At 31.1% G+C, this 26,596-nt stretch overlaps 11 protein-coding genes across 11 annotated transcripts in view; 6 read left to right on the forward strand and 5 right to left on the reverse strand.

Moving 5' to 3' along the window:
• SSH1 overlaps window positions 1-744 on the reverse strand; it is a gene marked incomplete at both ends in the record, with an annotated part of 1,384 nt that extends 640 nt beyond the window's left edge. Inside the window, one exon of the mRNA XM_001643242.1 lies at window positions 1-744. Within this exon, the coding sequence (XP_001643292.1) occupies window positions 1-744 (744 nt within the window).
• A 2,495-nt stretch (window positions 745-3,239) lies between these two features.
• On the forward strand, window positions 3,240-5,780 carry Kpol_1027p9 (uncharacterized protein; the record flags this gene model as incomplete). Its single annotated transcript, XM_001643243.1, has 1 exon — window positions 3,240-5,780. One exon carries the CDS (start codon window positions 3,240-3,242, stop codon window positions 5,778-5,780), a length of 2,541 nt encoding a protein of 846 aa, XP_001643293.1.
• A 137-nt stretch (window positions 5,781-5,917) lies between these two features.
• On the reverse strand, window positions 5,918-7,621 carry ARG2 (acetyl-CoA:L-glutamate N-acetyltransferase; the record flags this gene model as incomplete). Its single annotated transcript, XM_001643244.1, has 1 exon — window positions 5,918-7,621. The coding sequence occupies one exon, from the start codon at window positions 7,619-7,621 to the stop codon at window positions 5,918-5,920; it is 1,704 nt and encodes a 567-aa protein (XP_001643294.1).
• Window positions 7,622-8,316: 695 nt separating this feature from the next.
• On the forward strand, window positions 8,317-8,967 carry PSF2 (DNA replication protein PSF2; the record flags this gene model as incomplete). The annotated part of the gene is made up of 1 exon (XM_001643245.1): window positions 8,317-8,967. One exon carries the CDS (start codon window positions 8,317-8,319, stop codon window positions 8,965-8,967), a length of 651 nt encoding a protein of 216 aa, XP_001643295.1.
• A 462-nt stretch (window positions 8,968-9,429) lies between these two features.
• APE3 (aminopeptidase Y) lies at window positions 9,430-11,139 on the forward strand (the record flags this gene model as incomplete). The annotated part of the gene is made up of 1 exon (XM_001643246.1): window positions 9,430-11,139. One exon carries the CDS (start codon window positions 9,430-9,432, stop codon window positions 11,137-11,139), a length of 1,710 nt encoding a protein of 569 aa, XP_001643296.1.
• A 131-nt stretch (window positions 11,140-11,270) lies between these two features.
• JEM1 (Jem1p) lies at window positions 11,271-13,196 on the reverse strand (the record flags this gene model as incomplete). The annotated part of the gene is made up of 1 exon (XM_001643247.1): window positions 11,271-13,196. One exon carries the CDS (start codon window positions 13,194-13,196, stop codon window positions 11,271-11,273), a length of 1,926 nt encoding a protein of 641 aa, XP_001643297.1.
• A 3,521-nt stretch (window positions 13,197-16,717) lies between these two features.
• ARE2 (sterol acyltransferase) lies at window positions 16,718-18,556 on the forward strand (the record flags this gene model as incomplete). Its single annotated transcript, XM_001643248.1, has 1 exon — window positions 16,718-18,556. The coding sequence occupies one exon, from the start codon at window positions 16,718-16,720 to the stop codon at window positions 18,554-18,556; it is 1,839 nt and encodes a 612-aa protein (XP_001643298.1).
• Window positions 18,557-18,807: 251 nt separating this feature from the next.
• Window positions 18,808-19,569, reverse strand: ATP23 (putative metalloprotease; the record flags this gene model as incomplete). Its single annotated transcript, XM_001643249.1, has 1 exon — window positions 18,808-19,569. One exon carries the CDS (start codon window positions 19,567-19,569, stop codon window positions 18,808-18,810), a length of 762 nt encoding a protein of 253 aa, XP_001643299.1.
• Window positions 19,570-20,088: 519 nt separating this feature from the next.
• Window positions 20,089-22,374, reverse strand: Kpol_1027p16 (uncharacterized protein; the record flags this gene model as incomplete). The annotated part of the gene is made up of 1 exon (XM_001643250.1): window positions 20,089-22,374. One exon carries the CDS (start codon window positions 22,372-22,374, stop codon window positions 20,089-20,091), a length of 2,286 nt encoding a protein of 761 aa, XP_001643300.1.
• Window positions 22,375-24,634: 2,260 nt separating this feature from the next.
• Window positions 24,635-25,213, forward strand: PGA1 (Pga1p; the record flags this gene model as incomplete). The annotated part of the gene is made up of 1 exon (XM_001643251.1): window positions 24,635-25,213. The coding sequence occupies one exon, from the start codon at window positions 24,635-24,637 to the stop codon at window positions 25,211-25,213; it is 579 nt and encodes a 192-aa protein (XP_001643301.1).
• A 479-nt stretch (window positions 25,214-25,692) lies between these two features.
• Kpol_1027p18 (AN1-type zinc finger protein) lies at window positions 25,693-26,484 on the forward strand (the record flags this gene model as incomplete). Its single annotated transcript, XM_001643252.1, has 1 exon — window positions 25,693-26,484. The coding sequence occupies one exon, from the start codon at window positions 25,693-25,695 to the stop codon at window positions 26,482-26,484; it is 792 nt and encodes a 263-aa protein (XP_001643302.1).
• Between the last annotated feature and the right edge of the window lie 112 nt (window positions 26,485-26,596).

Consider the following 26,596-nt stretch of genomic DNA (forward strand, 5'->3'; position numbering starts at 1 on the left):
AGAAGTCAAATTTGGCAAGTAGTCTCTGTTGAAAGAATTAACAACACTTTCTAAAATAGTTCTGTGCTTAGCTCTGAAACCTTGGATTAAGTTGATCAAAGAACCTTGTGGTTCAGTATGACCTTCTTCATCAACCTTGATTTGAGTAACACCGAAGATATCAGCAACAAAGTTAGTAGCAATGACTAAAGTATTAATTGCCATAATACCAGAGGCAAAACCGAAACCTTTGTCGATGACTTCAGCTAACAAAGTTGCGAAAACACCAGCACCAACCAACTGTAAGTTTAATACTAAGATTTGAACAGGAGTTAAATCAAAACCATAGTAACCCGAGAAGATGAAGATGTTAGCTAAGATGAAGTATTGTACAATGGCAAATAATTTAGTTAAACTTTGAAATAATTCTCTATCTTTATCAACTTTAAAGTTAACCTTAATTATTTTTAAACCTGCAAGCAATTGTAAGATCAAAGCACTTGAAATAATTGGATAAACACCAAATTCCAATAATGTTTTTGGTTCCGCAGCAAAAACACCACGTAAGAAATATATTGGATCCAAAACAGTAGTTGGTTCTTTTGCAATACCAGCTAATGGGAATTGACTCAATAAATAAATTAAACCACAACTAATTGTGTAAACAATTTTATCATCAAATGGAATTTTTTCAAATGGTACTTCAACTTCTGGTAAAATTGGTAAAATTGGACTAACCAAATTAATCAAACTGAAACCAGCCATTATGGTATATATGTATATATATATATTCTTTAATAACTACTTCCCACCCTAAAGAACACTACGTTTCTTTACTTTAAGTATTGTGAAAGCGTATAACTGGATAGGTACCTCTATAGTACTAATGAAGCCTCTCTTCTCTATTGCAAGAATTACTATAACATTAATAGGAAACAAATAAGTATCAATTAACCAACACTCCAAAATAATATTGAATTAACAAAAACTTCAAGAATACAAATCAAATCACAATCCAAACCCAATTCAATTTCGAATTATCTATAGAATTAAACACTAAAAGTTTCAATACGTCGTACTGATGTCAAAGGTTTAATTGAATTATTAGCACCGAGACAGAATTTTGGCGGTGGATGCTGAATCGATGATAAATTTTTCACCACTTTTTTTCATCATTCTTTATGACGCTACCAAAATTCAAAAAGTTTTTTTTTTCTTCCCAATCGCTGCAGCCAAGCTAAGAAGCAAAAAACTGGTAACAAACAACATCAAAAGTACACACAGTCGGTAGAATAAAAAATAATAACGGTACATTATTAGTTTACGACGTACAATCTATATATGAAGAAGAATGAGAGAGAGTAAGAAAAAGTAAGACATAGAGAGAGAGAGAGATATGATTACTGTTTCCATCAGTACTATATCATAAAGAATACGACATCAAAAGTAACATTAACACTCCGTATAATATGAATTAATATTTGCATCAGTTTAGTTAGCTATTTTGATTATTGTATTGGTTTCGTTAAAAAAAATATGTTAGTTGAAGCGGCAGCGACAGTGCAGCAACAATAATTAAACAGTTAATGTGCTATAACACAATATTTTTTGTTTATTGTTTTCCATATTGTATTCAGGAACTGAATGTCTTTTTCATAAATTTATGTTATCTGTAGTATTTTAACTGATTATCAGGTTTGCTATCTCTTGTGAATTCAGTTACGTAGGTTTAGATTCAAGTTATATATGGGGGGAGAAGGGAGTAGTGGTGACTAAAGTGACATATAATTATTTGTAAAAAGATTGATTCTAGGTAGATAAGTGTCTTCGTTGACAAATCTTACCATCTATATATGAATTGTATTATAGTAGCTGATGCTAATGTTCATTGTAGTTAATTATACGTTTCGTATTGAACTCTTACCTTAATTAATAGAGGGTTTCACTAGTAATAAAAGAAGACCATTTATGCCGTAGCTAATGACCGGTGTACTTGAGGGTCGGGTAAATAAACGGTAACATATTATTGCTTATTTTTAGATATTTCGTTTTTTTCCTTTTTTGGGGTTTTTGTGGCTCTTGAGCTAACAGAGAAAGAAATATTAAGGGTATGTAATTTTTTTTATTTTATCTTTCGTTTATATAAATAGATAGATAGATAGATACAAATCAGCGGTTAAATTATTGAAAAGTTTCTTGAGAAAGTTGACTCTTTCAATAAATTTAGTCACTGAAAAAATAACTATTCTTCTAGGTTGTTCTTAAGAAGGCATAGTACTTGTTATTTGGATCGAAATGGTACAGGAGTGTGTGAGAATCACTCCTGTTTTGGTAGGTTGCACCATTTGAGTAGTATCGAAGGAGAATAGTTCACGGTTCACAAATATATGCTAATATAGTGGGAAAAATAACTTATTAAACACTGTAATTCAATATCATTGGTTATATCCTTTCAAATAGGAAAATATTCTCCTTTGGTTGCCTTTTCTCAAACTTTATACATTCTCTAAAACACGTTGTTTTAGCCGCCAATAACTATTCCTCGGTTCATCGGATTTCAGAAAAGAAAGACTAGATTCAAAATTTTATCAAATATATAGCTATATAAACTACGAGTCACTTTTTGTTGAAACATGGATTAATATTGTAATATGTATTAAATCTTAGGGCATTAATATATTAAATATTTAATGTCCATCGATCACGTGATTAGATCGTGTTATCAGTGTAGTAAAAAATATGACAAAATTCGTATGTTTTTGAAGAAATAAAAAACTAACTAAGAATTGGGAAAAGGTATATCGTAGATTAAGTAACTGATTTACCTATAGCCATCATTCATCAAAATGTCCCATCAAATAAATAAATTTATTACATACTTCAATTTATCTACACCATTGTTTTTCATTTTTCACAATTGCTAAATGAAACACAATTAAAGATGCGGATACAAATCAGGGGTTTTTGAAAAAATCGAAATTTGGACAGTTTAAATAAATGAAACGATAATATCAAGCTTAAAAGTAATTTACTTCGTTATTATTTCGACAGTGGTAATAATAAAATAACACACATTCCTTTATCTTTTGCTAAAATCTTTACTTAGCTTTAATATTGATCATTTATTTAATATCAATTCTGATTTATTACATTTTTGTAGAAAATTGGATAGGAATCATTGTTCTACAATTATACCCGCACATATTATTTTGGAACAAATTGAAATCGAGGGACTCAATTACCTAACTGATTGATTCACAATGACTAAAGTAGGAAATAGGAAAGCGTCACTTCTATATGATGACCATCAAGATACAATGTCAATGCCTACTGTGCAAGCTTCCATTACCCAACAAACTCCTATTAACAATACTCAAAAATTGTCTATTGATGACATGGATATGATAGCTCTGGATACAAGATTTGACAATCAAATGATGATTGGTTCACCAATGTATATAAGAAATGATGAATCAGAGCAGCCATTAGAAATCATAAAGACAAAGAAAGACTGTGAATCAACCTCCATACCAAAAGAAGCCTCAAATTTACAACTTGAAGAAACCGAAAATGATTCTAATGCATTTCAAAAAATAAAATCATTACGTGCCAAATACATTCTATCATCTGTACAGGATAGCAAGTCCAATATAAAAAACAATTTGGATGAGTGGTTTTTATACCCAAAACCATTACCTAAATTTTGGAGACTTGAAAAAGATAAAAGATTCTATAAATATACTACAGAAACAGGAGGTGATGAGAATTCTGAAACAAGGTATGCATTAGAAAAGGGTTATTATTACCCATTAGATGAAGATAGAGAATTTTATGCTTCAACAGCTCCTGAAGTTCTTCCATCAAGCAATAGTAAGGATATTACACCATTCTCAAACGAAAAATATACCGGTCAATATTTTGATATCAATCACTATAAAGAAAAATATGATAAACATGTTGAATTACATAAAGCAGAGGCATTGGATTGGACTCCTGATGACATTCCATCTTTTACTGATTTTAAAAAAGATTTCGAATTTTTAGTCAAGACCATTCAGTCGCCAGTATTAAATGAAATATCAGAAAAACGATTAGATTATCTACTAGATAAATTCGAACTTTTCCAACATCTAAAATCTAAAACTGAAATTTTAGAAAATAAACGTGTACCATATAGGGATTTTTATAACTGTCGAAAAGTTGATAGAAACTTTTTATTAAGTGGATGTGTACATAGACGACAATTATGTGATTTTATCTGGGAAAAGATTAATAATGAACCAGATAGAATTGTTCATAAATTGAAATCAGGGAAAGAAATAAGCTTATTAAATATATTTGAGTTTGGTTGTGATCCCCAAGAGAATCCATCTGCAGTAGGCTTAAAAGTCATTGACGATGAATTCCTAGAATGGTATCAAAATATATATTTAGGCAATTATCATCTCCGCCCATCTGATGAAGCAGAAAAGCAATTTAAAGGGAAACAACTGAAGTTTTATTTGCTTGCTAAGGTTTTCCTTGAATTTGATAATTATATGGAAGGTGAATATTTGGCAGAAATTTTTATTAAATACGTGATTAATCATTTAGAGACTAACAAATATTTACTAACACAGATTTCTGTGGACTTCCAATTTCATAAATTGGAAGAAAAATCTTGGTGGGAGAGGTTTTCGAATTGGATAATGAAGTGGAGATTAGTATCATACAACGTTCGTTGGAATGTTAGAATATCAAGGATTTATACAGATCTTTTTAACATAGGTAGAGTTCACACTTTTGAAAATTTTCTCGATATTATATTCAAGCCTTTATTTAATAAAACATTGGGGAATGATATCCAATTACAATACTTTTTAGCCAATATTTGTTCCTTGGATTTAGTTGTTGAGAATACGGATGCATACATCTGGAAAGAATTTACAGAAGTATGTACCAAACCTTCTGAATGGAGTGCACAAGGCGATAACCCACCTGTCGCCTATTATATGTACTATATTTTTGAACATTTGTCCAAATTAAATAGTATTCGTCACTGTCAAAAGCAAAGTACGATTACACTAAGGAGTGGTTGCCCATCTGCTAAAAGCAGAACTTCTCAGTTTGGAAGAACTTTATTTTTCAATGATCAAGTTGAATCATTGGTTTGTAATTTGCTTTTGTGCAATGGTGGTTTGCTGCAAGGTCAGCCAGTGTGGACAGCTCCGGCACCGTTACAATATTTATTTTATTTATTCCAAATTCCTGTTATTTCTTCACCTTTATCGTCCGTTTCTACAATAGCCACCGAAATCAACCCGTTAAGTACAGAATTTGATATGAATCTGATCTCTAATCATCAACCTTCTAGAGACATCACCACAATTGAGAAGAGAACTTATAGAAAAAATCCATTTATGAAAATGTTTCAACTGGGGATGCCCGTGTCATTATCATGTAAATCACTGCTTTTTAACAATTCATATACATCTGAACCAATTATTGAAGAATATAGTGTGGCGGCAAGTATATATTTACTAAATGCAGCTGATTTATGTGAATTAACGAGAACAAGTGTTTTATGTAGTGGGTATGATGGTTGGTACAAAAAGCATTGGATTGGAGTTACTATATCACCAACACAGTTTGTTAAAGAGAGCATTGGCTATATAGATAACTGGTATGATATATCAGATTCTATAAATGATTTCGGAACTGCCATTAGACACAATGTTCCAAGAACAAGAAGAATATATAGAATAGAGACTCTGTTGCAAGAATGGGACTTCATTGAAGAACAATATTCATATTGCTTCTGATTAAATTTAACATAATTAAATTTATGTACAAGTGTTTTGTTCATTATTTTTATATATAATGCCTAAATAATGTCTAATGCTATGCTTACCAATATGCCAAAGTATATCATAAATGAAATAAGTATACTTATCTTTATTCACTTATCCCAACTTGGATGGATGTCTCTGATATGTTTAGCATATTCTTTTAATCGTGCTAAATTGTGAAATCCATAGTTTGTAGATTTAGGTTCACCATAATAGAATAAGTTAAAGTTACTTTTAGTTTGATTGCCATCACCCAAATCTATTGATAAATCCAATACACCTACACTTCTTTGAAAATACCATTTATTAACAACGTTATCGTTTCTGCTACGCCAAAGTAACTCTTTTGGAAATTTTTTGACCATTAAATTGAATATGATATCTGAAATACACAAAGAACCCTTCATTTCTGGAGAAATTGCAAATTTATCGAGATAGACAAACGGGTTATCGTTGGGTCCTTCGTTTGTTAAAATAGCAATGCCATCATAATCTCCTATTACAATTATAGATGCTATATTACCATTAATACGGTGCAAATAATGATTTAGATTTAAGGATCTTTTGAAACTTCTATCGATTAAACCTTTCAATTTAGAAAGATCGATTTTATGTAAGGGATTTGTTTGAGGACTATCTTTAACACGGAATTCTACAGGTAATGACAGAGAGTTGAATTGAGTTAGTTTTGGATAGTCGAATATCTTAATATCGATACCTTTTTTGAAAACGGTTGTTACTAGGGCGGAGTCCGGAGGTGATGACTTATCTAGTTGCTGGTAGTCTTCCAAATAAGTCATTCTATGAAATTTCTTGGCTGGTCTACTTCCAGAAGGAGGAGTATGTCTAATCTTTTTGAACCTTGGTAGTGAAGAGGAAATTAGAGATCGATCGGTTAAAATATTATAAATCAGCGGATTTTTCTTTTCTGATGAAGATGCCGCCGATTCAATAGTAGTGATTAACCCAGTGGCAGAAGAAGATAGGTTAGATAAAACTACATTCATCATTTCTAAATCTTGTAAATGCTCTTTAAATTGATTTTCTAAGGTATTGATTGCATCCTCATTTAAATGCAATTCTAATTTATGCAATAATGACTCTGTACGTGGTCTTCTTTCAATTAATAGGTCGACTTGACCTTTCAGATCTTTTTTTAAACAATCATATTCTTGTGACAAATTTACAAATACATGAGAGTTTTCATTTCTTTCATTTGAAGGTATTCCTCCGATTCTATTTAGGATGAAAAATTTATCAATATGAGTATTATTACCTTTACAAAGGTTTTGCATAAACTTTGTAAAATCATTAGTCAGAAATTCAGACGCATCCTTTTCTCTGTAAACATAAGGTTTTAAAATAGGTACTACTTCTAACTCATGATTATTCAAAATAGCATTTTGTGAAGATAAAATTGAAGTATAAGTCCCGTCAATTGATTGAGATAAAGAATTTTGTAATTGTAAAGGTCTGAATCCTGCTAAAGTAGTGATTATATCTAATATTTCAGCTTGTTTAGCAATGTGACGAGATGGGGGTATCACAAAAATTGGCCTTAAGCCCAACATTCCTAATTTTTTAACTGTACTGGTCAATTCTGATATTTCATGTTGCCTTAACGAATTCAAATGACGTATTAATAGAAGACAATGATTCAATTGTTTTGAATCATCTGATCTTGTGTATTTTGTAAGGTAATCTCTAGCTTCACGTTTGGTTGCCGTTGAATTCAAAACAGAAAGGATTAATTTTTTGGCAGAAGCATTTTGTTGTTCAACTTTTAAACCTCCTGAAAGTAAGTGTTTCCACATCTGGTTTCTGTTCTCCTGCTTCAAAACTAAAATGTGCCAAATTAATATACTAAAAAATAAGGGAAGTAAAAACAAAGGTGACTATAATCGTCAATCAAGTAGAACAACAACAAGAACTGAGACACTCCTCCGACTAAATCTGTTCAATATTTAATTCCCAGAAATTTTTTTTTACTATAGATTGCAATTCTGCTTTTATATCCTATAATTGATCTCCTTCAAACTCTCTCCCTTTATATAAAAGATGAAGATAGATTATTCCTTCGAATTTCACCTCTTGGTCTCCTGATGTAAGCTTTATAACAAAATTCAGTTATTTTAAAAACTATAAATACTCAAAATAGAGATGACTCATAATTATACAGGTGATACTAAAAATTAAACCCTCATTGAATAAATATTTCATAAGCTTTTCACCAACTTATTACCAGCGATGACCTTTCGAACTTGATCAACTTCTCCTTCGAAAGCCTTTAATTTTTTTTTGATATCGAAATTTCGACTACTAGGTTAAATTGGTGAAAAAGAAGAGCCATCGCGATGAAAACATATCGAAATTTTTCATTTATTAGTTGATTTGTGAAGGTATTTAAGAGTAATTGTATTGATTTTGGATGATTTATTGAGTTCAGATTTTCTTCTTGAGTGTAGGATTAGGTATTGTAAGAGATTGTTATTGTAACTGTGTTTGATAGATGTCATTACCTGCTCATTTACAAGAGACTTTCTCTCCGGAAGAGATTCAATTTATTGTGGAAAATGAACCTATAAAGATATTCCCACGTATTACAACTAGACAATTAGCTCGTGGCAGAGTTGGTTCGGTTTCTGATAAGTCATCCTCTAATCAATGGAGGTTGATCACTACTGATGCAAATAATCTGAATAATATGGTAGCAATGCAATCGACAGAGGTAACTTTGTGGTTGGCTTTACTTTTAAAACAACAGAACAAGTGTAGTATTATTGCTCCTAAATGGTTGACCATTAAAGAGTTGGATAAGAGTATTCAATATGAAAAGAAATATCTGGATAGGTTTAGTTCAATTCCATGGAACTGGTTAGTTCTATGTCAATTACTGTTCAAAAGAGCGTCTGATGACTTCCATGATCCCGTTCATGAGTTACGCTCAAGGATACAAGATTTAAGGGAAATTAGACAATTAAAAGTGTTGAAAGGTTTAAAGCATTTAAACAATTCTCATTTACAATTGGATAACATTTCGATATTAGAAATTAACGAATTGAGACCATTTATTGTTGGCATTATGGATAAATTAAGAGAAATACATTCTGCATCAGAATCAAACGACTCATCCCAAGCTAATGAAGATATAGATATATGATTCAAGACACGTTTTATTGATTCTAGCGTTGTATGCATCTAATTAATTACTTGGGATATGCATTACCGCTCGCAATATCTGTCTTAAATAATCAGTGCCTTTGTTCAAAAAAAGGGAAATGCAAGACTTATTACATGAAATTGCAAATATAATCCGATTTAATAATCAATAGAAACCTCATTTGCTTATAGGATCTGTTTTAGTATTCAAAGATCGTTTAATTTCAATACTCATTGGTTGCAATTATATTTCATATTCTTATCTGCATTTTTTTACCCGCACTTTCCCTGCAATCTTGAACTCACCCGAGTATTGCATTCATTTTGACTAATTAATATATAATGAGCAAGATAATTTTAGAACTATAAAGTTTCTAATTGCGATTAAAATAGGTTGGGTGATAGTATCTGGTATATTATTACTTTACAGAAATAAAGCAATTGATACTTCATTCGTTTCATAATGAAAGTTTTAGTATCTTTGGGTTTAGCTGTAGGGCTAGCAAATGCTATCGTAGTACCAGAATTTATTCAACAAGTTTTTAGATTAGAAGATGATTATTTGTCCTCTCAATTGGAAGAGTTGACTACTGCTGCATCTGAATCCAATGAACCTTCTTTTAAGAATTGGTTACCACATTTGCCTTATTTTTTCAAACCAACCGTTGACAGTCAAAAATTACAAGATGCAATTACTGTTGAAGAACTAAACGCAACTGCTTGGGATCTTTACAGAATTGCTGAAAGTTCAAACAAAACTTTTGGTCATCCAACTCGTGTCATTGGTTCCAAAGGCCATCGTAAAACTATCAAGTTCCTTTTGGATGCTTTTGATGAGATGAAAGATTATTACGAAGTTTCACTACAATCTTTTAAGACTGCTATGGGCAAGGTCAATTCTTTTGAATTAGTTGACCCTTCTACTGGGGAAGTTTTCCAAAACGTTACAGCCTTCGATTTAACTCCACCTGTTGATAAATTTGAAGGTAGAGTTATCCCAATTTTAAATATGGGTTGTGAAAAATCTGATTTTGAACTTACTTTTGAATCCATGGAAGATGATCATCAATATGCTAAAGATGGAAAAAAACATATGAAAAAGAGTAAAAAGAAATGTAAAGGTCATAAAGGTCACAAATCTGGCAAATCTGGTAAATCTGGTAAAGGTGAAAAAAGAATTGCTTTAGTTCAAAGAGGTATATGTCCTTTCTCTGTCAAGAGTCAATTGGCAGGTAAATTCGGTTTCGATGCAGTCATCATTTATGACAATGAAAAGAAAACCTCAGGTGGATTACGTGGGACTTTGGGAACTCCAAATAAGAATTCAATTGCAACTGTTGGTGTCACTAATGAAGTTGGTAGAACGATCTTGGATAGCGTTCAAAATAATCCAAAATATTCTTTATCTTTATATGTTGATGCATATGTCAAAAACATCAAGGTTAACAATGTAATTGCTGATACTATTCATGGTGATCCTGAAAATATTGTAGGTTTAGGTGCACACTCCGATTCTGTTGAAGAAGGACCTGGTATTAACGATGACGGTTCCGGTTTGATTTCTCTTCTAACAGTCGCCAAACATCTTTCTCATTATAAAGTTAATAATAAAGTTCGTTTTGCATGGTGGGCTGCTGAAGAAGAAGGTTTAGTTGGTTCAAACTATTATGCCAACTCTTTAAGCCCAGCTGAAAATCAAAAATTGAGAGTCTTCATGGATTACGACATGATGGCATCACCAAACTACGAATATGAAGTTTACGATTCTAATAATAAAGACCATCCGAAAGGTTCTGAAGAATTAAAGAACTTATACATTGATTATTATAAATCTAGAGGCTTGAATTATACCTTAATCCCATTTGACGGTAGATCTGATTACGTCGGTTTTATCGAAAATGGTATTCCAGCTGGTGGTATTGCTGCCGGTGCTGAAAAGGATAATGTGTTTAATGGTGGTGTCCTTGATAAATGTTATCATTTATTGTGTGATGATGTCTCTAACTTGTCCATGGAAGCGTTTATGGTCAACACACAATTAATTGCCCATTCTGTTGCTACTTATGCTAAATCATTTGAGGGTTTCCCAGAACGTCAAACCAATGCTACATTAAACAATGTTGCTAATGAAAGTCTATTAATGAAATATAATGAACATTGGATGAATATGTAATTATTATTTAGCTTTTCGTGAATTTTCTAACAACAGTATTTTTTTAAGTGTTAAGGTGTTATTATTTTTAAAAATAAAATCAATTTAATTTTATGCAAAATCTATCTATTATAAATTGGAGTATATATTAATTACCTACCGAATCCTCCAAATTTGACCTTTACATTTTTACCAAATTGGAATGGGTTACCATGATCACGGCCCCTGAACATGTTACCAAAATTACCAAATCCTCCTCCTCCTCCTCCTCCATGTCCACCAGGTCCTCCATGTCCACCTCCTCTTGAGTTATCATAATCTCTCTTCTTGCCTTCGTCACTTAATATTTCGTATGCTTCATTAACTTGTGACATCTTCTCATGTATCTTTTCCTGTTCTTTCTCAGAAAGTTGACCTTGCTTATCGGGATGATATTTTTTAGTCAAATCTAGGTATGCTTTTCTAATTTCCTTAGATGAGGCAGCTTTAGAAATACCTAGAACTTTATAATAGTCCTTACCCGTATGATCTTGAGGTGGTGGAGGTGGAGCATGATGCTGTTGCTGACGTTGATGCTGGTGTTGATTAAACTGTTGCTGGTTAAAGAACCATTCTTGTTGTTGTTGTTGCTGTTGTTGTTCTCTAAACTTTGCATTCTTTTTTTCAAGCAATTTATCTATTGTTTCAATTTGCTTCTTAATATAAGGATTAGAAGCATCACGCACACCGTTATCATTGAAGAACTTATTGATTTCGTCTTGTATATTTTCTGGAGTTTTCCTACCTTTCTTTAAAAGAGATGCAATTAAATATGTTCCTAGGTGAGGGTATGAGTTCCAAATATTTCTTAATTCATCAATTGGGAAAGTTTCTCCTTTGGTTAAAGACTTATAAAAATAATCCCACTGTTCGTTTGTCAAAACCTCCTTCAATGCCTTCTTACAATAACTAGACGTTAAACTTTTAGCAGAAGGAGATTCGATTGACGCTTGACATAATAATACATCGATGTATTTTATAAGTTCAGCATTTGAAGGATCACTGACATGCAAAATTGAAGAACCGCCGTTTAATAGTCTATTTATTGATGATTCCACTAATTCTGATATTAGTTTATAATTGTTAATGAAAGGTTGATCGCCCATTTTTTTCAGACAAGGTCTTTTACTTTGCAAATAGAAATCAACAACTGTATTCCAATCAATGGAATTCCCATCTGAAGATTTATACATGTCAGAAGATAAAATATCTGATTTTGGTGGATTGATTTTTTTCAATTTTGACTGTAAAATAGATAATGTCTTACAAGGTTGATAATCCATATCTATGGCTAAACATTTTCTTAAGTAGACTGAATCGATACCTAATAATATTACTTGGACGGTTGATATCGCATAATACCAGTTCAATCTTTCCTCTAAGGTAACGCTTGTGGAATGTTTATCAATTAGAATTTGGTAGCATTTAGTTAAATAATACGCATCAGATATATCGATCGATTTTGATAATCTGTATAGTAAGACATCAATAAATTTTTTCCTCATTTTAATATCATAAGGTGATATTTTGAATAATTCATTGAAATCATTGTCAATTGTTCTATCATCTTTATTTGAATTCCATTTCACATCTATGATTTGTATTAATCTATTATATATTTCATGGTCATCTGAATTATCTGTGTTATTCTCATTCCAAAGACCAAATGAACGGTATAATTTTGATATTCTATTTTTTGCTAATTCCACATAAGCATCTTTTGAATCTGACTCTATAGTCAATTTAAAATTATCTAAAGCTTTCAATTCATGACCCAATGATAATTCTATCAGACCTTCCTTATAATACAATTCATTAAGTAATTCTATTTTTTTCTGTTGTTCTATAGCATTACCATTGTCATTACAATTTGAAATTATTTGTTTTTTCAAGTCATTGCATAATTCTAAAGATTCAGTATCGTAATTAATATTTTTAATCAAATGACCTACCTGAGAAAGGTCACAAGTTGCCAGTTTATCCTCTATCGCAATGGCTTTCGATATTATCGAAAATATATAAAATAAATATATCCACATATCTTAATAATATTGAAGGGTTTGGGGGGGAAGGGAGAGAAAGGTTTTTAAAAAAAAAAATGGTATAGACAGTGTAAGTTAACCCAAAATATTTTCACAATTTAATTATATATTGATATTCAAATCTGATCCTTTTGACAATCATTGATAATACAAGTTTCATTAATTATATCTAGTTATACTTACTATCAAGTAGGTATCGATATATTTTTTCAATTTCGATAACTTTTTCACTATGTCAATAGATAAGAGAAGTTTGATGACGTAATTCTAATCAAGTAACAAAAATAGTTATTTCTAGAGTAGAAGATTCAACGGTCACTTGAGGATATTGCAAGTTTAGAATTAGTTTGCAATAATGAAGGAATATATATGTATATATGCATGTATGTATATATATATGAATGTATGTATGCATGTATTATTAACAATTTTCTCCGAATAAAGTCTTGATTAATGTACTGACGTTAACACGTCGCAGACATATAAAGTTGTAGGTGTATTCTTTGTTGTGAATTCTTAATTTATAGATATCTAGTAATTGTACGTTGAATAAATGTTTGGTAGTGTTTATTCTATTCGTCTGTTTGGTAGTAGACTAGTACTGTTAATAAGTATATTTATTATTAAAGAGTTCTATATCTTCTTTCTAATGTACAAAGTAAGTAAATAATTTACAATAATATACAATTGAATCAAATAGCAGTCACTATTAGTCTTTATATGTGTCAACGATAATACCACGTATTATCTGGTGTCATAGATCTTTACTAATTCGTATGAAGCTATGTTGAAACAATACATAGGCTTTGAAACATGGACCATGACGGCATTACCAAATGGAATTAATTCTCGGAGACAACAAATTGGGAAACGATGTTTTAAAATAAAGTTACCCTGACAATTATGTGTCTCTATTTAGACAGAAACCATTACCATTGCTGGTTCGAATAAAAATGTGATGACATTAGCCTGGACTATAAGCAATTTTACAAAAAGAGTAGAATCAATCAATTTGAAAGAAGAATTAAGTCTCTTAGAAGCTGACAGTTTACATAGAGCGTTATTTAGACAAGCAAAAAAAAGGGCAAGTAATGCAATGCTTAACTTCATCTGCATTAGTACTAGATCCGTTCGTTCCTATGGTAACGCGTGCAGGTAAATAGGTTTCCTATATAAAATGTGCATATTTAATTATATTCACAGATTTTATCGATTCATTTCTGAATTGTTAACCCACCAAAATGATCAATCAAATTAAAATATATGTATTCCATAGTTCATCATGGCCTAACATGATCACGTGCATGAAGATATATATATATATGTTTCTTTCTTTTTCCATCCGAAAAACGATTTCAAATGAAATCAAAAGCAAACTAAAAAAACTGGCTAGACAGCTAAGCCCTTATGAGTACAGCTACAACAGTGAACTCATATCTAGTGCATTATATCGTTTTCACAATATAGAAAAGATTCAGAAACAAAGATCAATTATTGTTGAATTCATCCAACTTACCGCGTCCTTTTGGTTCTCAGTATGCAAAGACATTCAACTTGTAAAACAACGTACTTATCTTATTCTCAATCGCTAATTAACAAAAATAAAAAAATTACGTAGGCCCAATAGTTGAGAAGAGACTACATAATCTATTTCAAACTACAGAAACCATGGAACTGGAATTAATAAAGGATGACACTACTCATCCATGGTATCCTAGATCATTTATCTTAGATCAATAGCCGACATAACTTCGAAGTAGGTTCAAAGTTCGAAATGAATTAGCTAACTTGCGTTTAGCATATATGCAGGTATATCAAAAATAGCAATTCCACGGAGAATGCTAATTAATGTTTCTCGAAAAAAAAGAAACTGATTGGTGTAGTGCGTGTATTTCTCTGAAGGAGTTGTGTTAAAAAACTTTTTTGTTCACAACCATTTAAAAGATAAATCTAACTGAAGCCTACTGAGTCCCACCGAATAAGTGGTCAAATGAAACATATTGCCACTACAACTACAACAACTACGAGACACCGTATATTATACCTACTTTCGATGGAAATTTTTTGGTTGGAAATATAATTATTACTCTTTCCAGGAAATAATTAAGACACTTGCCATCTCCTTTACTACCACTCCCTCCCTTCCCCCCTTATGAATATATCCAGACGAATATTCATACACACGCACTCCATGTCTTAGTAACGACCAACATTTTAAAATATTGTCCAAATATATATTCAATAACCCTTTACCTCCTTCTGCAATCCATGATTTATTTAGTGATTTGAAGGGGAAACTGTTTGGGGAGGGGATAAGATATAAGAGAGAAACTTGGGCCTATTTGCTATATAGTGAATAAGAAAAGATATCCAAGGTAAAATGAATTCTTGTCAAAGAGTTTCAACCTTAACTGCACCGGTAACTAATTAGCTTAAAAAAGCAAGACAGTATTAAACCTTACAACATAAAGAACTTATACTCAAAAACAGTATTTAACTTAATTACAATTCATGTAGTAAAACAGGTGAGGTTCTTGGGAACAAAAATAATACTAAGATATATATAATATATAAACTTGTAATTTTAAGTAACTATATTTAAATAGTGAAGTTATTAAAATATTCTTCTTATCCATATACTCTGTAATTATTATAATATAACAGTTCCATAGTTACTTATACAGATATTAAGCTGGTTTTAAAGCTAATTAATTATATCTATTGTCACTGCTCTTTTAAATATAACAAAATTAGTTGTGTTATAATTTCTAAATTTTTATTGTCATTGTGTTACTGATCCTTACTGATTTAGTCTAAACTAGGAAAAGGGTACCTACATCATTAACCAAATTTGATCAAGAATAGTCTTATTTCGTTGAAATCTAAACTGTTGATCCAAGCGTCTACTGAAGAGAAAGTCTAAGTTAGGTTAAATCAGAAGAGTATAGAACAAATTACCGATTGTAATCGTTGCTGTACATCTAATTTTCCATATTTTTAACGGTTTGTCTCTGGTTTTTTTTTTCTGTTTTCTGAATTGATTTGGTTTTAAGTTTGCACTGCTTTACGTTAATAACTTTAAAATATTATCTCTCGTTTAGTTCGTGTACTTCACTACTCATCTCTTCCTGTTTTTACACTTGTGTTTGATTCTGTTGAAGGAATTTCTGAAGTCGAAGTCAATTAATTCTAGTTGATTCATTACTATCGTTGAGCTTTTTTTCACTTTTTTCAACTTGATCTGGTGTTTTTCAATCTGATCTGATCTGGCATCGATATCGATTCGGGAATTAGTTTTGATAATTGGCTGGCTATTACACTTATTCAAGCAATTTATAACCTGATCTCATCTATATATATATAGGGGAATTGTAGAATACCTGGTTATTGAAATTATTGATTTTGAGTGTATTTCAGTTATATATACATATTTTTTTTCTGGTTGTTTAGTTATTTGGTTATTTGATCTGTTCAAATAAGATAGAGATATCAAAAATCGTTACTATAAGGATTTTAAGATGCCTAACGAGTTCTTGAAGGACGAAAAGTTCTTGAGAATTAGAAAGCTTAATGCTGAAGATGGTGCTGCAAAGAGAAAGTCCGTTGTCCTTTCAGACAATGAATATGATGATGATTCTTTTCTAAACTTAGTAGAAGAAGTTAAACTGGCTGAAAGCAGTGCAACTGCTGTGGCAAGTGGCTCTGAAATTTCAGATAAAATACTACCAAGTGAATTGACCTCTGATGATGTTGCCATTGAAGATGAAGAAGAAGATGAAGATGGAATTGAATTGAAAAAATTATCAAAACAAATATCAAGGGCTCAATCACCTGGGACCGAAGAACGTATTATACAAAGTCATGTTAAACATTTACATGGTAAGGAAAAATTAAGGTATAGACGTGATTCAAAAGAATTCGTTTCTTACTTCAACGATGTTAAATTCGAAGAAAGACCTTCTATCTTGGATGGTTCAATCAATGTTCCTTATCAAGAATCATTTAATGGTCCTACTTTGGAAAAAATTATGAAACAAAGAGAAAAGGAGAAATTAAGTAACAATGGTGTAGTTCAACAATCAAGTTTTGCGGGTATTTACGTTTTATTTTGGATGGCTTTATCATTCTCTGCTATGAGAACTTTTATCGATTATTACAATCAAAATAATGGTGTCACACAATCTGAAATCTTAAATTTTATGACTTCTGATTTATTCACTATCGCACTAGTCGATTTTTGCATGTATTTGGGTATTTGGGTAATTTTTGCTATTCAATGGTTATGTAGATATAAATTTATCCAATGGCGTAAATTTGGTTGGAATTTTACCGCCTACTACGAACCGGTTTACGTCATCTTTTTCATCATTTTAACTGAAAATATCCTACATTTACATTGGATTGCCAAAATTTTCCTATTCTTACATTCATTAGTCTTATTAATGAAGATGCATTCTTTTGCATTCTTCAATGGTTATTTATGGGACGTTAAAGAAGAGTTAGAATACTCAGAAAATGCTTTGAGTAGATATAAAGGCACTGATAAAGAAGTAACCGATGTTTTGAAGAAGAGTATTAGTTTCTGTAAGACTGAATTAGCTTCTTCATCTAATAAAAGTCAGAAGTTCCCAAAAAATATTAATGTTCAAAACTACTTCATGTATACTATGTTCCCAACATTAGTTTACCAAACAGAATATCCAAGAACAAATAAAATTAGATGGCGTTATGTTGCTGAAAAGTTAATTGCTACCTTTGGTATTATCTTCGTTATGATGGTTGTTGCTCAAACATTCATGTATCCAATTGCTATGCGTGCCATCGCAGTTCGTCATTCTGAATGGACCGGTTATTTGGGTAGATTGAAACAGTGGATGATGTTATTGATAGATATTGTTCCAGGTTTCATTGTTATGTATATGTTAAATTTCTACTTGATCTGGGATGCAATCCTAAATGGTATTGCAGAATTAACATGTTTTGCTGACAGATATTTCTATGGTGATTGGTGGAACTGTGTGGATTGGAGTGATTTTTCACGTATTTGGAATATTCCTGTTCACAAATTCTTATTGAGACATGTATACCATAGTTCTATCAGTTGTTTGAAATTAACTAAGTCTCAAGCAACTTTTATGACTTTTTTCATTAGTTCTGTTATTCACGAACTTGCAATGTATGTCATATTCAATAAGTTAAGATTTTATTTATTCTTTTTACAGATGTGTCAGTTACCTTTGGTTGCTATGAGCAAGACCAAGTTCTTGAGGGATAGGCCAGTTATTGGTAATGTTATCTTTTGGATTGGTATCTGTACAGGTCCAAGTATAATGTGTACATTATATTTGACATTTTAATCTACAGGTTTAATATATTTAGTCATTATTTCTTATATCTTAATTTTGTTGAGGAAAACTGCATGTCGCAAATAAGATGTTTTTTAGTATATTGTAAAGTTTTGTTATAGTTTGTATTACGCACAATATATATTGGGAATATTAAATTATTATGTAATTAAATGTTTATTTATTTATATTATTTACAGATTTCTTATTATGTATATGCTTCAGGAAATGAACAGCCTAGGAACAACAAAATAAAGCTTGGTTTATCTGTATATCTCTTCGAAAGGTCTAGTATCGTTGAAACAACTATCCCATACTTCATTAACTACTAATTCTGCTTCTGCTCTATCTTTACAGTTTGGGTTTCCCATTACACTTAAGATAGCTCTTCTTTTAACACACTCTTGGTGACCATTAGCAATTTTAAACCCAAAGCCACGTCTGGCAAATTCTTGACCAAATCTACATTCACCACTTAATGAAGAAGCTCTTATTTCAGAACATGCGTGCTGTTTCAAATTCAGCCAATTAACCTTCCATTTTAAGTTATCAAATTGGTGAACCAATTCATGTGCTAATGTATCTTCCAGATGCCATTTATTACGTATTCTATTTTGACAAATCAATATCCCTAAATCTGGATGGAATCCTCCACTTTTCCATTCTGGACAAATATCACAAATAATTTTGGATTCATCAAAAGGTTTTAAATTTTTACCATCAATATTGGGATTCCCATCACTTAGTTTAGCTATTTGTTGAATCATAAATGTTACCGTTGGAGAATATTTTAAAATCCAATCTTTATATTCATAACATTGTTTACACTGTTTCCTTTCCAGAATATATTTGTAATCATTTTCATAGTTCAATTTCTCATCTTCAGATAACCCTAAACCTGTATTATATTGTAAAGTACGTCTCCACCAAGTGAACCCTTTTATAGAAGCTTCTTCTTTAGGAGGATTTGGTTTCTTGATCTCTTCTGCAGCAGGGATGGCCTCTAAATCTGCGTTTTTAGACATTGTATAATGTTAATAATCGATATTCAATATTTATAAATCAAAAAGGACAATGTAAGTACTGCCTTGAGCATTTAAGCATTCAAAATTGCTTTCAATAATTCATTTTTTTTAATCAAAGTACATTATACTTTATTTTAAAATATTTCGCTATAAGATAAAGGCATCGCTTATTAAATCTCAACTTTTCTTCAGTGTATAATATAATTACTGAAATATATTATATAAGGTATGTATATTAAAATCAAGAAGTATTCTATATTAGATAATTGTTATTTTATTGATTATATAATTAGAATTAAGATTTGCTATGTTTTTTGATCAAAACAAATATTTACTTGATCATATTTTAATAATTGAGTTCTTGAATAAATTAAGGTCATTAAAAAATCATTACATCATACAAAAAATGTAAACATACATAAACATATATAAAACAATAATCCAAATTAGATAATACTGAAGTTGTTTAGTACAAATCATAAACAATAGTGTTTTAATTAGTTATATTAGATCATTTACTCATGCAAATAGGTATTGCCTTGAAGATGGTTTAACAAAAGAAACTGGGCCGACTAGGTATTCCTTCAAACAATGGTTTCTAGTTTGATATGATGATGGGTCAAATTTGGTTGTTCTTTTTAATTTTGACTTGTCTCCATTGGTCTGGGCAATATATATTGGAGAATTGATGACTTCATTAGGTGGATAATCTATTTTTCTGACTACACTTTGCCCTACCCAGGATTTCTCTTCAAGTAATCCTCTAATGCATCTAATGGAATCCTTAATATATCTTCTACGAGACATGACTTTAATAGGAGGATTCCATTTGATATCGTCGCTTCCGTATGGAACATTTGAACCCACGCTAACTCTAGAAGTCGATCTTAATCTACGACCACTAGAATGGATTGGATGGTCATCAACAACAATGTATTCATAGTCATCTTCGCTATCCTGAAACATTCCTTCTTCTACGTAGACAGATCTTCTGGGGTCACTGTTATTGAAATATTGTCCATTTGATTCTTCTCTTTCAGGATCATGTTCGATATCTAAGTTCTCTTCATCAGAGTCTAGATCATACTCGTCTTCCAACTCATCGTCTTCCAATTCATCGTCTAAGTCATCGATATCAGCGCTTGTTGGCATTCCACTGTCTGTCTCGTTAACATCGGAGTTTGACTGAGACAAAGGATCTAACGTTTTATAGGTTTCAGACTTTTCTGTAGGAAATGGGATTTCACCAATTTCCATAGATTCATTTGTAATTCCCGAATTAATTGTATCGATTCTTAAAATATTTAAATTTTGAGTTGCATCTGTAACGTCGTCATCATGGTCATCATTATCATGACCATTATCATAATTACCCACGTTTCTGTTGCTTGATATATTCTTAGAATATGAATCTATCTTAGTAATAGTCGTTGGAGTGAAATTAGATTCAACAAAATATTGTCTGTTTTCAGTAGTGTCCTCATCGACTTCCAATAGATCTTGCAAGCTATTAAATTGCGGATAAAAACTACTGGAATGGGAATGAGAAGAGTTGGTGCGTCTCCTTGGTGATCTAAAAAATCCTTTCAATTTAGACTTGAATGTTTGAGATTCATCATTGGATATGTTCTGTGATCCTCCATCTAAACTTAATACCCTATCTAATCTATTGTTCCTAACCTCTTTGGAGCTCGTCATCGAAGTAAGACTTTTTGATTTTATTCTTAAATGTTGTCCTATGGTATTTGAATTCGTATTTAAAATACTTGTATTTATGTCATCCAAAGTCTTTGGCTTTCTTTTTTTATTCTTTCGTCTGTGTCTCCTTCTTCTTCTTCTTCTTGGCACTACTCTATAATTTGGGAATTCTCTTCTATCAAGATCCAAAGAAATGGAAATGCCCATGTTAATATACATCGACCACATTATTAGTTCATCTACAGAAGTAAACTTAACTAGAAATTGATTTTCCTCACAACGTAGTCGTAAGACGTGGGATCTTTTCTTATAATCTGTTGGAATTCCCAATTGGCCAAATTGCAATGAATATGTTCTATACATCGTGCAATTTGTCATATATTTGGATGGATTCTTAGCTATCGATTTCATTATAAGTTCATGCTCGACTTTGTCTATAATATATGCATTTTTAGTCGCAAATAATTGGAAAGGGTTCCCATTGTTTGGCATACCATTTTCTTTCCTCATATCACCATTTGAATACCCTCTTATTTCACTGGTTAGTTCTTGATCGATTTTATAAAAGTTTAATTGCGTTGAATTAAGTTCCATTATATAATTAACCCAATTTCTACTTGGAGAGATGGAATAGGGTGAGATCCATTCTTGTTTAATAGAAACTAAAGTGTAATGATACAGGGTCTGTGAATAAGGAGGAGGTTTTATATCTTTAGTACAAGGTTTGGTATTTTCATAAATTGGAAACGTGATTCTATTATTTGGGTTGGTATCTTCATAACTTGGCGGTAAAGCAGGATAAGGATCTATTACTCTGAAAAGGTCGATATCATTATTTTTATTAATTCTGGCAGCATGATGGGTATCCGAAGTATAGGTATTATTTGAACTTATAGTACTGACGGTGGTTGTAGAAGTAGCCATTTTCAAACTAGTTTTAACATTTTGAGAAATGGAGGGGGTTGGGCTTACAGTTCTTGTAGTACTTGGATTGCTGGTACTTGTGAACGTGTCCTCTATTGAATATGAAGAGTGGGAACCAATACTCTCGGGTAAATCCACCTCATTAGCTTGTTGAGGTCTTCTGATCCCCATATTTGATAACATGATCTGTGTATATGCTATGTTGCTCAAGCAAATTAATGGATCCTATTAATTAATAGAAACGTTATAAATGGTGAAATATGCAAAATATTTGGCAATGAGAGTCAACGATAGAATAGTAGAAGTTTTTTGTTTTTTAATGGCTTGATTCAAATGAATAAAAACAAAGATCTGTTACAAGAACAGTTAGTTATGAAAATAAATTCAAAACTTATAATATAATAATGAAACTAAAAAAAAATGAGTACAATATATCTCATAAAACACTGGATATTTGAACTTAAAAAAAGGCTTGTTTACTCATATATTGTATATATCGACAACTAGTTATATTCTTCAGATGGGGTGAAGTTTAAATATCCTTGACTAGCAGTATGTATGTATTAAACCGTTGATTTTATCAAAAGGAGAGATAATAAGTCAATAAGATCTAGTAATAAACAGGAAAAAGTATATACATTTACTTATTTATCAATAGACCTGACTAGATAAGAATAAGAATAGATATGCAAGGAATGGAACGATCTAAATAGCAAAACCGATGAAAACATCAGTCTAATCACTTTTATAAATGAAAAAAGACGTCATAATAAGAAACTTCTACTATTTAGCTACCAAAGATCAAAATAATGCCATTTCTATCAAGATCTAAAAAGGGTAAAAAACGAAATGAATTGAATTTAACTTCAAGAAAGTAAAAACTGTTTCGTGTAAATAAAGCCAAGCAAGAATCAAGAATGAAAAATATTCCATCTCTTTCTTTCTTTAGGGTATTATTACTAAAATTAAATCGTTATAATACAGGATACAACGATTTGTTATTGATTCTACCCATCCCAGAAATTATTGAATACGAAATAAAATTTATCGCCAGGGTTTATGCCTCAGCTCAGCCCAACCAGACTAAATCAGACTAAACTAAACTCATATCAATTTGGGTTTATCTTGTTGTATTAAACTTGCATCCTTCTTCCTCCTTTAATGTCTTTCCCCCATCCCACTCCCCCAGCAATAGCAATAACAACAGCAACAGCAACAGCAACAGCGACTGAAACAGCAATAAGACCTCTCTATGTTAGAGAGCTTTTTGACCAAGTATACGTCATTCATAAGAATCTCTTTGAATATTTATCATCCCAGGCTACAAGACACTGCCTATTAAATGTTGGTGTCAGCCACCAACCTGTTCACCATCCCCTCCACCTCCTTCCATCAAGAATACATCAAGAAACAGGAAAGATATTAGAGATAAATACTCATCTCGACATAACGTAAACCACCAACCAAAGCCAAAACCAAAGCTAAATCTCAACTAAGCTAAGCTAAAGTAAATTAAAATTCTAAATGCAACCTTAAGAACCATGCATGTAATCTCTTGAATATCAGTACATCAGAGAACTCATGAGATGTCCTATCTAGTGAGCAAGAAGCAAGCAGCAAGAAACAAAAAATACTCTCTCAAAAGGATAATTATAATAATCAATATCATTGATTTAACTGAATTTGACCTTTGATCTTATTGATATCAATAACGTTCGTTGTCTTAGAAGAATGCAGCAAGTTCAACATTCAACAGTACAATAGACAAAGAGATGGCCAGAGATCTGGGGTGGAATTTGACAAGCCTCAAATACAGTAAGTAATAATTCCTCATATGAATCAACAGTTGCATCATGAGTTCAATTTAACAAAGAACTAACTGCTGTATTTTTGATCTAAATAACCGCAATTTGATGTTAGTTGATTCAAAAGAAATTAGCGTATCTGGTTAAAACGTCTCTAATCAACTCTCGAAAAGAGTTATTTATTACTTTTTAAAGTTTAATAGTGATCTTAAACTTGTTATTGGAAATAATGTAAGGTAACTTCCTATTTTGATTCAAGGCTTTGATTTCATTTCATATTAAAATGAAGTCTTGACATGTTTTGTTTTTTACTAATTATAACTGTTCGTTGGTATCAGGCTGTTTTATCTAGTTCTTTGTATTATACTCTCTTGTATCTTTTTTTTAGTAATCTTTAATTGTTGCCATAATTAAAAGACTGAAAAAAAAAAAAGTTCAGTAAAGGTTAGCTTTGGTGGCTTGCCAGATACGATTCTTTTGGTATTGATTTGATGGATTAAAATCATCAGATCATTCATACATTGTTTAACACAGTTGGTTCTGTCGTAGTTATCCTGCTTTGGTTTCGTGTTAGTAGTGTCGAATATACCGATTCATAGCTTATTTCTCTATCTATTGGAAATATCATAAAAATAAAAATGAAATATCTCTTAATATTTCAATTTCTAATAAATTTTGTAATCGGTAATACTGAATCCTTTCTATTGCATGTTTCAAATGAGTTCCCATCGATTTCATCAAGACAATTAGATTATTCCAATGTTACAACTTTATCTTCTCCAATTGATTATATTTCATTGAAAAATGTTAATATTGCAAAGAAAGTTATCAACACAAATATATCAGCTTCAGATCCAAACTATATAGAACTATTGCATTTATCAAAAGATGAGACTTATCAAATTAAAATATGTTGGTCAGCAATACATCCAATTTCAATCGACGATATGGATTGGTTTATAGTACCGCACTCAACTTTATTTCAAGATACTATTAGTGATGAAGCAAGAATATTCATTACGTTCAATACAAATAATGATTCTTATCCAGTGATGAATGATAATCAATTGGTACCGATTAATGTATCAATAATTAATGTAAAATTAGGAATACCTGTAGATTTATACAGAGTCTTGGTTTTCATTATTGTTGTTTTAATTTCAATTTTCATTCTAAATCAGCATTTCCAAATATACTATTGGATCAAAAATTTTTAAAATTAATAATATTAGCAACTAAGTATATTTGAGCATATATAATGACAGCAATTTGATAGACTAATCCTAATCACTTAACAGCCATTTGTCTTTTATTTTTCATTCTAATTTAAACCTCAAAGGTAAATATTAGCTCTTCGAAGAAACTTAATAGGGGATTTCAGAAAGAGTTTACCAATTTAGACTATATTGATATCTCTGATATAGCAATGATATATTAAGTATCTATAAATTAAATGTTATAGTATCTTGTAATAAAGTATGTTACTGTTATCAATAATTGATGATTCTAAAACCCCATCATCAGCCACGGTTTACCGTTAGTTACAGAGATCTAAACTTAAAGGTTACTTAAATATATATCTACTTCAATGATCTTGATCTGTTCATTTAGTCTTGCACCGCTGACTTATTATAGGAATATATATATATTGATCCAATAATAAAGAATTGGTATTTATGAAGGTGTTGCTCTAATAATGGATATTTCTAATGATAAAACTGGTATGCTAGAGGTAGGCACCCATTGTGCCTACTGTAAACAATTGGATTTTTTGGCATTTCATTGCAAGTACTGTGATAAGGATTTCTGTACTAAACATAGGTCCCAAGAATCTCATCATTGTACTGAATTGAATAACGAACCTATTGATCAAGGTAAAGTTGATATACGGGATAAAGGAGGTGCATATTTTGAAAGTTTGTTACCAGAAAAGGGTTCTACTAGAGTCCAACAAGGCAATGAAAAAGTGAAACAACAACTTAGAGATACCGATAAAGATATTAAACCAGTTAAGGAAAAGATTAAAAACAAGAGTGCCTTGGATAAGATACTTAAATTCTTCCAAAAAAAGAAATCAGAGAATTATAAACAGGTATCTAGTAGGAAAAATTCATCTAACAAAGTTATCCAGTTAGCCAATTTGAAGAAAGAAGCTATAGGTGATAATAAAATTCCAATTGCAAACAGAACCTATATAGATTGTTATTATGTGGATAAAGGAAATAATGACGATCCTAAAAAGACTTCCTTGTATACGAACAAGACATGGTCAATTGGCAGACTATTAGATTATATTGCAATTCAACTTAAAGTAAAAAATGTAAACAATAATGTTAACTCTGATGAGTCAGAAATATTATATTTATATAAAAAAGTTGAAGGAGATCAACTATCTTTCAAGAGATTACAACCATCTGATAGAATTTCAAATGTGATTAAGGATCTTGATGTATTATACCTTGTACGCGGTGAAGAACTTAGTTTATAGACTCTATGAAAAAGTAAGACATAAACATCATTAAACAATATTATATAAACATTAGGTAATGAGATAAATATATTAAATATTTAAGAGTGTAAATAGTATACAGAGTAGAACA

This window comes from Vanderwaltozyma polyspora, genomic scaffold, assembly GCF_000150035.1.
Source record: "Vanderwaltozyma polyspora DSM 70294 KpolScaffold1027 genomic scaffold, whole genome shotgun sequence".
Taxonomy (NCBI): Eukaryota; Fungi; Ascomycota; class Saccharomycetes; order Saccharomycetales; family Saccharomycetaceae; genus Vanderwaltozyma; species Vanderwaltozyma polyspora.